Source organism: Chrysemys picta, chromosome 9 (genome assembly GCF_011386835.1).
Source record: "Chrysemys picta bellii isolate R12L10 chromosome 9, ASM1138683v2, whole genome shotgun sequence".
Classification (NCBI taxonomy): Eukaryota; Metazoa; Chordata; order Testudines; family Emydidae; genus Chrysemys; species Chrysemys picta.
Window position 1 is genome coordinate 76,476,253 of NC_088799.1, and position 12,925 is coordinate 76,489,177.

The following is a 12,925-nucleotide window of genomic DNA, read 5'->3' on the forward strand; positions in this document are numbered from 1 at the left end:
GCCTCTTTGGTACGGGGCACTGTTTTTGGTAATGAAGGTATGGTCTGACACCCCAAGCTTAGTACAGAGCACAGCCTGTGTGTGCTCCCAGCTACTCAAGCTCCAACCCCCCAAGAGGAGTACTGCTTCTCTTCCTCAGGCTCAGATAATAGCAATGAGGAGTTTCCAGTACATTCTCTGTGTTCTAGGTATTGAAACCCTTACATCTGAGTGGGAGTCTAGGACTTATTTTTTTAATTATCCCATTGATACTATCCCTTGGTTGCCACCTCATGTCCTCCTCCTCCCTATAATTACTAGAACCTGTGGCCTTACTGAGCACTATGGAAATTACAAGCCAGAAGACCAGCTTCTGCACCCCAATCCAGTCCAGAGCTAGCCCTGGTCTACACTGGGGGGTGGAAATCGATCTAAGTTTCGCAACTTCAGCTACGTGAATAACATAGCTGAAGTCGACGCACTTGGATCGACTTACCGTGGTGAGTTGACTACTGCGCTCCCCCATCGACTCCACCTGCGCCTCTCGCAGCGGTGGAGTACAGGAGTCGACGGGAGAGCACTTGGAGATCGAATTATCGCATCTAGACTAGACATGATAAATCGACCCCCGCTGGATCGATCGCTGCCCGCCAATCTGGCGGGTAGTGTAGACATACCACTAGATTCCCTTCCCCACCATCAGCTCCACTGTCAGCTCATGCTGCAGTTTTGTTGACTGTGTGGGATGATCCGGGCTCTGATGAGGACTTACAGGTGGAGGACTGTTCCAACCCAGCACCTGTCTTGTTGCCAACTTTTGATGAGGGGTGGTACCTGAAATATCTACCTTACAGCCAGATGACTTCAAAATGTTCTAGGATTTGCTATGCAGAATGACAGGTACCTTTTGAGATTCTGGTGGAAGTTGTTCAGGGGAAGTTGCACGAGCTCTTAGACCTCCTACACACCTCCATGCCTGGATGTCTTGCAGTGCTCATCAGTGAGGGACTATTGAAGCCACCCAAGTTACTCTGACAGATGTCTACTTCTCTAGCTCTCGGTAAATAGCTGCTACCAAGTGCCTTCCTAAGCCTTTGAGCAACTTTATGCGCATTAAGTTGAAGTAATCAAGTCCTAAGGTGACAAATACATATACAACTGCTGCCGGGCCTGTGTAAGAAAGGAATATGGATATATTGGCCCTCAGAAATTGATACAAGGCTTTTCTGATCACTGTCCATGGGCTTACAGAGTGATGAGGCATCTGACAGGATTCAGTACTGATTGTTGCTTTAACCACCAAGGTTATATTTGGAGTTCTGGGAAATTCTTTTTATTTTGGTGAGTTTTTTGTTATTTGGTTGTATCCATATTCTCTTCACCTGGGGGTCTGGTTCTGCCTTCAGGGGTATGTGGGAAGCCGGGGGAGGGGAGGGCACAGTGGGGTCCTGCCCCTGGAGGCCCTGTCTGGGAGTCATAATGGGGGGGGGGGGGGGGGATGGCGGGGCGCGGATGGGCCAAACTTCAGTGGTGCTCCAGTCCCCTGTGCCAGGTTGCAATGGCTGGAACAGGGAGCTGGGCCCAACCTTGTGGGACAGGAGACTCAGGGGCCACTGCTTTGGGGTGAGTTTTTCATTTTAATTGTTTTTATACTGTGTGTTACATTTTGTGAAAAACCCCAGGCTCTAGTTGTTCTCGTTCAGTGATGGCTGGGTGAGGTCACTTTTTCAAAATGCAGAATTGAATTCTTATCCAAATAGAGCTTCAAGACCTTAAAACTTTGTACCTGATTTAATTGAAAAATAAATATAAAGATATAGAACTGCTTTTAAAATAATATTTTTGAAGTTAAACTTACTTCTGTTGCACTCGCATTAAAAATGTAAAACTAAGAATTAAAACTTTTTTCAGATGTTCTCATGTGTTAGTTATAAGCACTGCATGAGAAACTTGGCAATGCAGAAAACTATTTAGAGTATATCTCATTTGACTTGGGAAAATTAAAATGGACTAGTTTTACGGGCAAATAACCATACAGTCATTAATTTGGTTGAGTTGTTAGTTCAGTGGTATGCCTATGATATGAAGTCTCTCTATCCTCAAATTCCTGGCAGTTTTTAATCATATTTTGGACTCTGATGCACACATGATAAGGATGTGCCCAGTGTTGATTTAAGGATGAAGTTTCAGTGGGTGAATGAACAGTTAGTTCAGCGATGGGACCTGTTGTAGGGTGGGAAGTGAAGCTGTAAAAGGCATGGATTGGGTGTGAGAAGCTCTTACTCTAGATCTGTCAATTTCTGGGTTAAAATTACAGGGAAGTGTTGTTAGCCTCTGCAGCCAAAATCTGTGAGAACTTCTAAATCTTGTATTATTGGAAACAGCCAAACCACCATGAAATCATAGATTAAAGGATTGAATAAAGCAGTCTTTCTATAAAATAAAGGAACGTATAACTTTTCTGTCTCTCTCCCTGTCCATATTGTGATGTCTTTCTTTCCTTCAGTGGTCTTTAGGTTTTATTGTTTCACTGATTAATATTCCCTAATGTTCAGTACTACACCTCTACCCCGATATAATGCGACCTGAGATAACACGAATTTGGATATAACGCGGTAAAGCAGTGTTCTGGGGGGGGGGGGGGGGCGGGGCTGCAAACTTCGGTGGATCAAAGCAGGTTTGATATAACGCGGTTTCACCTATAACGCGGTAAGATTTTTTGGCTCCTGAGGACAGCGTTATATCGAGGTAGAGGTGTACTTACATATCAATATTTTCCTCTATCCTCTCAGTTTTCTTCTGATTAGGTCTCTTTTGTTCTGTGGTTCATTGTTTTCTCTCCCCCACTCTCTTCATCCTCGCCATCTCCATTTTCTTTCCTTCTATTTCCCTTCTTCTATTTCTTCCCCCTCTTTGTGGTGTCATGATTCTGTCTATCAGCCGTCACCTGTATGTGACCTCATGTCTCCCAAAACTGTCTCCTTCACTCTTTGGGTACGTCCAGACTACCCGCCGAATCAGCGGGTAGTAATCGATCTATCGCGGATCGATATATCGCATTCATCTAGACGTGATATATCGATCCCCAGACGCACTCCCGTCGACTCCGGAACTCCGCCAGGGTGAGCGGTGGTAGCGGAGTCGACGGGGGAGCCGCGGCTGTCGATCCCGTGCTGTGAGGACCCGAGGTAAGTCGAAATAAGATATGTCGACTTCAGCTACGCTATTCCCGTCGCTGAAGTTGCGTATCTTACATAGACCTCCCCCCCAGTGTAGACCAGCCCTTTCTGGCAGTGGCTGTAAGGAGGTAGGGAGCTGGAAGAAGCAGCAGGGGGAGACAGGCCTAATCTCTGCTGCTGCAGCACATACTGCATGTACTCCTTCCAAGCATTCTATGCCACCTTTCAGGTGGGGGTTCTTTGCCAGTAGACCCACGGTAGGGAGAAGAATGGAAAATGAAGTGGGTGATTGAGGGGCAAGTGAGACGGGGAGGACCTATTTCTCAGATGGCTTTGTGAAATCAAAAGACTCTAGTTCTCCTGAATCTTTGCAATCTTCCATTTACATAATGAATAGATTATTTGATGTGCATTTGCTCATCACTACTTAGATACATGAAAGCTTTGGATGAACAGTTAAGCTATTAAAGCACCACAATAATATGGATAGGAATCAAAATGCATATACATTGTTGGCTTTCTGAAGAAAACTTGAATGGAGCATCCAGAGCGGTTAACAGAGACTGTTGGACTCTGCAGCTAGGTCAACTTGGAGGCTTATAGGGTTTAGTGGGTGGAGGGGCAAAGTAAGGCAGTGGTTGGATGTATGTAGCTGATTAGAGCAAGGGATTTGATTTTTTTTTTTTTTTTTTTTGCAGCCTCTGGGCATTCTGATAAGTAAACAGTTTTTAATGTCTAGCCAGATGAATCTCCAGCTTCTGGAGATTTCATTCGTTATTTGCAGATACTTTTCTAAGACTGAAGTGGGAGGAAGACCGCTATGTTGCACTTCCCCTCTATTTGGTTTTTTTTCTTTCTTTTTTTTATTTAAGCATGGGGTCTTTTTTAATTTTAACCACTATGATTTTGTTGGCAATTGTGTAGGTGTATTGCCTACATTAGTCTAATAGCAAAAAATTATCAAAATACTGCAGTAGTGTTCTCTGACTTCCAACAACAGCAAGGGCTAGTGTGGAAGTCTTTAGGAAATTTTTTTTTCCTGCTCTAAAATGCAGTCATTTCATATGAATTTTTAAAAAAATTCCTTGTGCTGTTCAGAGGCGAACACTTGTATTTACTGGTAAACAGCTATAACCGGAGGAAAGAATACCAAATCTCTCATTAGGCATATGTAGATATATAGCGAGAGAAACTTCACATCTTTTTTCAACCCATGAAATGTGTTTTATTTTGTTTTTATGCTTTTTATTGTACTGTATTTATCTGAAGTGATTTGAAACAAAGAATATTAAGTAAAAACATCTTAACTGAATGTTTGGTGGTGTTACATTTCTAATGATAAATTGGGTTTGGTGTTTTCTTTTACTATGAAACCTACTTTTATCCTGTCCCATTCCTTGCGGAAAATGAAATATCAGATGTCTGGGACAGTAAATGAACACTACAAAATTGGAAATGCATAAATTAAAAATTAAAGTAGCTAGCCACATTTTAGGATTAACAATTTAATTCCTTTGCAAACCATTTTTTTCTTCAAATCTGGTTTAAAGTCCATGTACCACTTCTGTTCTGGAGTTAAAAAACCAAAAACCCTAGAATAGAATCATAGAATATCAGGGTTGGAAGAAGTTCAGTCAATAGAAAGGGATGAAGAAGGATCTTGAATCTTGGAATGGAAAAGATTTTATTTACTAGATTAATTATACGTTTATTTAACCACTTCTAGTTAAAACCATAAACACAGTGATAAATTTTTTTGTTTCTAGTGTTGAAAATCTGGACAGAATATAAGAATGAAAAGACTTTTGAATCTCAGATTTTTGTTAGCATACTCTTAAACCTATGTTTGGACTTTAATGTTATGATAATATAGTAAATGTTTGCTCATTGAAATGTATTAGAAATGGTAATTCAGTAGTTATGCTAGAAGAGCTCGTAGTCATTAGACGTTTGGATAATGGAAATGCACATAATCCATAGCACGTGATTTTTCTAATCACATTTGTTACTCTGCAAGATCATACTCTCCAAATCTAAGCACACTGAGGGGCAAAATGGTAGTAAAACTTCTGTACTTGTCCCGCTCCCCTCTCCCCCACACCCACCCTCCAAGGTGGTGGCAAAGCCTTGATCTTAAATGGTGTATTTCCCCACTCCCTTCTTCTCACACTCCAGATTCAGAGACCTTTATGTGAAGCCCTATTTATTTGAGGTTATATAGCATTTGTAGGGAAGGAGACAGAGCTAGGGACACCTGTTTCACATGCTGCCCTTTCCTAATACACTAGTGTAAAATATGCAGGTACATGGCATGTAAGTTAATATTCATTCTGTAAGCATTAATTTAAGCTGATCTCTGTAGAAAAACTGACAAGTGCCGGTTACTTGGGGAGGTGAGAGTGCAATTACTTTTGTTGCTCTGCATGCACAGGCGTGTCCTAATATCTAGTGGTCCTTCCTACACCCAACCAAAAGAAGATCCCATTGTCCCTTATTGGATTTAATAATTGCTTTCTCAAAAAGATGGTGTACTGTGAAAACCTGCTGATTTTCTCTTTCCCACCCCCATCATCTTAGTTTTTTCCTATGGAGGCTATGATTTGGTGCATAGTCTGTTCTCTTTTCCTCATACTAAAACAAACCATGATGTAATAACTTATTGTTCAAACTAGATCAATGTTATATATAACAATTTTTGCAATAATTTGAAATATGAAATATTTTTTGGGTCAGGTATTTCTTGTGAGGAAAATAATTGGTCCTGATGCTGGGCAGCTTTATGCAATGAAAGTATTGAAAAAAGCTTCTCTAAAAGGTAAGTGTGTTTTCTTTATAATGGTCTTGGAAAATACTTTTGTTGTTTCCTGTGTTGAAGCCAGTATTGTAAATATTTTTGTATTAAATAGCCTTCTGTCTTAAACAAGCTGTTCCTTCAGTGAAGTCATAATCCTTTCTTTGACATCAGTTTTTTTTATTAACCTTTCTGAGGCCATGCCTTAAGAATTATTTCAAACCTGTCCAGATGACTACAATTTTTTTTTTTTGATATTAACCTTCTGTAAGTCCATTTAGCATTTTTTTTTATTACAGCAAGAGAATTAGAGCAATAGTTTTCCTGTATTTTTCCTGTATTTTCCATGGTTCTCATTTGGTCAAAACTGTTCATTTGTCAAGTTTTGAGTCAACCCTTCTTTATTGTGGAAAGCAAAGTAAGCCAAATTATAAGGTATTTCTGTCTTTAGAAGACACTTCACTGGACTCTACTCCACTATGGGTTACATTTGGGCATGAAGTGTTACTGGTAGAAAATCCAAAATATGATCTTAATAGACAATACATATTCACAGGGAGCAGAATCCAGAAGTTGAAGTTAGCTGAAGCCCTCTTCCCCCACCGCCTTAAAAAAAAACAAAAACCCTATCCAACCTTCCCCAGTTTTTTTACAATTTTTGAAAAGAAACTTGCTAGATCACAAAATATAGCTGGATTTGTTGCGGAATTTAGAAAGACTAAAATATATAGAGGTAGGAGGGGAAAATGTAATCTCTCAAAATAAAAAGAAATGATTTAAAGGGTAAATAAAGATTATTTTATATTTTTCTGGAAATTTAGAATTTACTATTTACTCCTTCCCAGCCTACCTTCACCTTACTGAAATAGAGAATTCTTTATTACTATTCTGCTTTTTTTCAGTACGGGATAGAGTTCGTACAAAGATGGAGAGAGATATATTAGTAGAAGTAAATCATCCATTTATCGTCAAACTGCACTATGGTTGGTATTTTTGTTCTGTTGCCTATATATTTTTGGCAGGATTAGCTGTTAAGGGCATTAGTCATCTCTTTCTTAATAGTTGGAGTGCATTTGCTCTAAAACCTAGCTTTCATTAAGCACGTCAAATGTAATCTTATTCTGCCTTACTTTTGTTAACAGTTATTGTAAACAGATACAGATAATGTGAAAGCTAGGCATAGATGACTAGAATTTCTACCTTCCAATATGTAACTAAGGACAATAAGGAAAACACATTTGCTGGAAAAAAGTGACATTAACAGATAAACATCAATCCAGCCTTTCTGAAGCATTAACCTCTGCAGAATTTAACAGAACCAGTATTCCTGCCTTGAGAGGTTTGAATATACCTCACTTATGTAAACATTCCTTTTATAATTACCGAGCATATTTCAGTTTTCACTATTATGGTCTACATCTAACTCTGTGTCAAAGTATCTGCCCAGTCCATTCTATATTGACAGCCTATGCATGGTGTAGAGGCTTGTCATTTAGGCCTTTTGTCTCTGAGTTTTCTTCTGTAAGATTTGAACACATCTTGAGGTGAATTGCAAACCTCTTAGGGAAATATTTCTCATATGTACGTGCTTATCTGTTCCAGTGTAGTTCAGATCAGGATAGTGCTTTTCCCAAGAGGCTAAAGAGTACGTTAAAATGTATCACTAAGTTTAAAATGTAATTACTTGACTTTTAATGGGCAGTGCAAGGGGTTGGAGTAAGGCTTCTTGTGCTTCTCCCATTCACTGCACGTATATATGAGCAAGTCACACAGAATCTGATCCCTTGTTTATTTTTCAATCTTATGGCATTGCCACGGGGTCCACTTACTGCTAGTGGCTCCTCCTCATGGCAGTCTTGGGGATTAGCTCTGCCCTCCTCTGGCGGTGTCCCTATCAGTCATCCTTTCTCACCTTGCAGGCCCCTCTTACTCCAGGAACCACAGCCTCCTCTTCATGACTTGGTGCTTAATTGGTTGGTTGGGTCTGCCTGGCCTAATTCAACCTTCTCAGAGCCAGTATGAGGAATACAACACCCCATCACAGCCATATAATACTTTAATAATTTTTGAATGCATGTACTAGTATTAAGATCCCCAAAGACTTTCTACAAATTTTGCAAAATGTCCCACAGATTTTTTTCTTTTCCATTTTTAAAACCAATACTTTGCAATAATTTAGGTACAATAACATTCATCCAATATAAAAACGGAGACTGGCACACCAGTGGGTGTGGTGGTGCATGGGTGACTTGTTTGAATTCCTAATCTCTTAATTTTTCAGATTGTTATGTTGGGTCCTAAACAACTTGTGGGCAAATTTTATTATAGTAGAACCTCATTAATTCCCATATCAATAATTAAAAACATAATTATTGTACAAATATTGGGGGTCCCCCCGTGCTTAGCAAAGATGTAGTAGAGCGGCAGTGCTGTAGTGAGATCTCTTGTCACGAAGACTTTGCAGTATATTAGTAATGGTTACCTTTTTCAAACTTCCCTGCACAAAGTATTAACAAAATTAATAAAACTAAATTACATTTCTCAAATAAATGAATATAGTACATCTTGATGCAGCATTCATGTGGTGTTAATTATTCAGATTAGTTCACAAATTTCAGTAGTTCATATGAAACTGTCATGCCTAATTGAATTACCTTAGTTCAGAAGTAACTGTGCTCTATTACACTAAAATAAGTCATAAAAAAGTATTATAGAATGCCTGAGTATTGTCTAATTTCACCATTGTCATATAAAACTGTCCATTAAGTTTTGTGATGTTTTAAAATCAGCCTTTCAGACCGAAGGAAAGCTATATTTAATATTGGATTTTCTCAGGGGAGGAGATGTATTCACACGATTATCCAAAGAGGTAAGTACCTACATTTTAACTGAATACAATAGTAAAAAATTTTTCAAAGAAGCACAGAAATTAGAGCTGGAAAATATCATCTTTGTCTAACCCCCTACCAATATGGGGTTGTTCCTTATGCCTTTTTCTCTAATTCTTGACCCATTCGTTTTTAGGAGTTCAGTTGAAATTTCATTTTTTATTTACTTATTTATTTATATTTCCATCCCTTGGGACAATGTTCCATAGCTTAAGAAACATCAGTGTCAGATTTTTATTGATAATGGTCTAAAATTTCTTTTCTGTACCTCCCCATACCAAATTCTCTAATCTAAAAATGGTCTTGTTGCACAGAGACCTAATTGAGGTAAATCAGGTTTATATAATAAAGAACAGAGGTGTGATTAGAGCCTGATGTCAGTTTTGCTGCCCCTGAGAGTCTGTTGCATCATTTTAGTGTTTAGTTTCTTGAATCTGGAATATTTTTTTCCTAGGTAAAATACTTTTTTAAATTTTGGAGAAATCACAACCGTGATTGACAGCTCACTATTGTTTGTTTGAGGAGGGATGTTAATTGTGCTGCTCTGATGACATGTCTTTAAATCTCAGTCTGTGAAATTGCATGCGGACTATGATGATATTTGTAATATTTCAAGCTAAGAAATCTGTTTTTCAAAACTTTTCTGTAAAAATTCTAGGTGTTGAATTAAACTTTTGAAAATATCTTCATAATGAGAGTTTTTAGTGCTTCATAAATTTCACAAGTCAAGATTTTAAATCTGCTTCCATATGATTTCAAGACATTCCTTTTGATAATGTCTAACGGAGGACATTGTCTAAAATTGGGCAAAGTAGCCGGCTGACTGACTTTGATGTGAAATAGATTGTCAGTAGTAGTTTCCAATTAGTATCTTTAATCTTTAAGAACCAATTAGCTGGATTTTCTCAGTGCATCTGTTTCCTAAAGTCAAGCTACATATTGGGGATGGGGCAGGGAACTAAGTGAGCTTACCTAGTATATGCCCTAAAATTACATTGAACTCCTTTTATTAGCTTGCAATTTTGATCTCTCAGTATTTCACAACTAAACTCAACATAAATATCCTGAGGCTGTGCTATGAAAATATTGAGAGAGTTGTCTATTTCTAGGAGTCAGCAGACCTGTTAAGAATTAATGAGGCATAAAGCAGGAAAGTGGTCAATCTCTACTTCCATTTGATCTAAGATGTCTCCCTTAAGAAATCTCAGTATAACAGGAAATGACTTCAGGTCTTGTTGTGATAGTGCAGCTAGAATTTACTGATCTTCAAAAATAGATACTTAAATGAAAGGTGCAAATCTGGCTGTAAAAATATTGGCTGGGTATCTGAAAAAGGCATAAATCTCTCTTTTGGGAGTAAAGAAATAAGCACTAATTTGGAGGTCACTTATTACTCAAGTTTATATTTGGTTTTCAACAAACTTCAGATTGTTTCTAAAGTACCATGATTTTTTTTAAACATTTCATTTTGTATATTAAGACACCTGATATGTTTTCTATAAAGAAAACACAATAGTTTTAAAAACAACTGTTTTCTATTGCAATAGCACATGGCAATGGAAAGCGAATGACCCATGCTGATTGGGGGGAGGGGGGGGAAGGTTCCTAGGGCCACTTGAAACCATCCCACACATGGATTATCAGGCATATCTGAAATTGTTTTTGAATGTTTAGCTGTTGATGAGATATTTAAAGTGTTAATTTTGGTCTTTAAAATTCTAATGTATGGGACTTTTTCCGCTGCAATGCAGAAAATGGCTGATATCTATCCAATAAAGCACTTTTACTGCAGCTTTCACTTCAGAAATAAAACAATGCAATTTATTGACTTTCCCCACATTTAATTTGGGGAAAAAATCATATTTAGGTCTTTTACATGAAAAGCTATAGTGATAAGGGAGAGAGGCAGGCAAACTAAAGAAGAAAATTCCTGGATCTCGTTTTTTTCCCCCATTGACAAAATACAACTATCAAAATGTAAAGATGTGCTGTTGCTGTTTAATCCAACCTTGTAGCAAAATGTTCAACCCCTCCCCTCTGCCCTCCAAAAAAAGGGAGCAGAAAAGGTTTGAATGCATCTCTGTTCATGTAAATGATGTGCAGATTCTATCCACTCTTCAACCTCATTCACTTCAGTGAAGTATGAATTTAACTTTAGGAACAGGCAGTTCCTTTTCTAGAAGGAAACTTAATAATAATAAAAAAGTCTTAATAGTGTTAACAGCACTCAATTGAAAACTATAAAATGGGAATATAAAATGTTAAGGTTACAATTACACATCCTGTATATTTTATACTGTTGTAAGCAATAGTATATCAAACTACATGTTGAACTGGAAAAACAGGAATAGGAAATGCTCTGTATAGGGCATTGTGGCTGAATGAACACTGGTAAACCAGCAAGTCAGATACAAAAGTTAACTTTCCTTTAACTATACTATGTTACAGTTGCAATAACATTTATTTTTACTTTAAATTCTGTAAGAGCTGGATTGTGAGGAACACTATAAAATAATGTCAGGGTTAGATCTACAGAAAACTTCATAGTCGATAGTTTATTCTTGCATATCACCTGTATTAAGTGAAATTGTCTCCTGAGAATTTGTGAAATGTAGTAGTTATGAGAAATATTTGAATTTAGGGAAGCAGAAGAACTGTCTGTTTTTAGATTGCAGTATTAGAAACTGACAAGATCTGAAGGTAAATCTATACAGTTCTTATTAGGTTATGTTTACAGAGGAAGATGTGAAATTCTACCTCGCAGAACTGGCCCTTGCTTTGGATCATCTACACAGCTTGGGGATCGTATACAGGGATCTGAAGCCAGAAAAGTAAAGTAAAATTTATTTTATCCACTATTACATGTATTTTGTTTAATTGTTTCTTTGCATTTTCATTATACATCTCTATAATTATATAAAAATGGAGTAAAAGATGTTTTTATAAGCTATATGTATTGGGTTTAATAGTTAAATATATGCATTGATTGAAATATAATGTACAGAGTTATTAAATTAAAGATTGGGAGATTGGTTCAGATCTGTCTTTAGCTACTATGTTTAAAATGTTTTATATAAATATTCCTGTTACGTGTATTGGTGAATGTGAATTTTAATTTTCAGCATTTTGCTTGATGAAGCAGGACATATCAAGTTAACAGGTAGGTAAAATTTAATAGTATAGCTCTTAAATATTTTAATGAAATTAGGTATTTTAGTGTGGAGTTCCATATAATTTCTTGTATAACAATCTTGATATACCAGTACTTAATTTAACAGTTTTTTAAATTAACTGATATAGCCCTAGATTGTGCAATCTGATCTACATTAGCAGACTATTATGCCTGTGCAGAATCCCATTGAAGTTAGTGTGACTCCACATGAGTGAAATCTGCCCACGTGGATTAGATGGCAGGATTGGAGCCATCGTATTTGTGTTAAACCTAAAATCAAAACCAAAAACCTGTAAAGATTAATTTCTGTGGGTAAAGTGGTTGTAGAAATTATTTTTAAATATGAAATAGCTTTCAATGTCTAGTTTATAAACAAGGTAAATAAATTCAGATGACACTTCATCAATAACAAAATAAACTACTGTTCAGGTTATAGCAAGGTTGATTATAAAATGTCTCTTTATCTGAAGATCAACAGCTAATGCAATTGAGCAAGGTAGAGGTTCAGCAAAGCTGAAATGTCAATATGCTGACTCGGTCTTTTAAGAAAAGAAAGATAAAGATTTAGTGCAGACAACATGTTCTTTAAAAAAAATATAAAATGTGATTTCAGAAATTATAGTCTAATCAGTTTAAAAATAAAGGTGCAGAAAAATTCTGTATTACAAGAAAAAGTTATGCTATTTTCTTTTAGAAAACCAACAAGACTTGCATTATAAACATTTGGATAGGTTCAAAGTGTTGTGAACTAGTTTATTCTTAAATTATATTACCATATTAAAATTATAATAAAATTACCACGTTGATTATATCATAAACTCCACTATATGCTGTGCTGTATAAATACTAACAGCCATTAGAACCACCTTGTAAGATTAAAAAGAAATTCATTATTTAAACTCTCATCCACTTAGTG

General features: G+C 37.1%; 1 protein-coding gene across 1 annotated transcript in view; it reads left to right on the plus strand.

Moving 5' to 3' along the window:
* RPS6KA6 (ribosomal protein S6 kinase A6) overlaps positions 1-12,925 on the plus strand; it is a 74,872-nt gene that overhangs the window by 25,526 nt on the left and 36,421 nt on the right. The window contains exons 4-8 of the mRNA XM_005284541.4: positions 5,892-5,973; positions 6,852-6,932; positions 8,739-8,818; positions 11,562-11,668; positions 11,960-11,997. Of these exons, the coding sequence (XP_005284598.1) occupies positions 5,892-5,973; positions 6,852-6,932; positions 8,739-8,818; positions 11,562-11,668; positions 11,960-11,997 (388 nt within the window). The remainder of the gene's footprint in view (positions 1-5,891; positions 5,974-6,851; positions 6,933-8,738; positions 8,819-11,561; positions 11,669-11,959; positions 11,998-12,925) is intronic.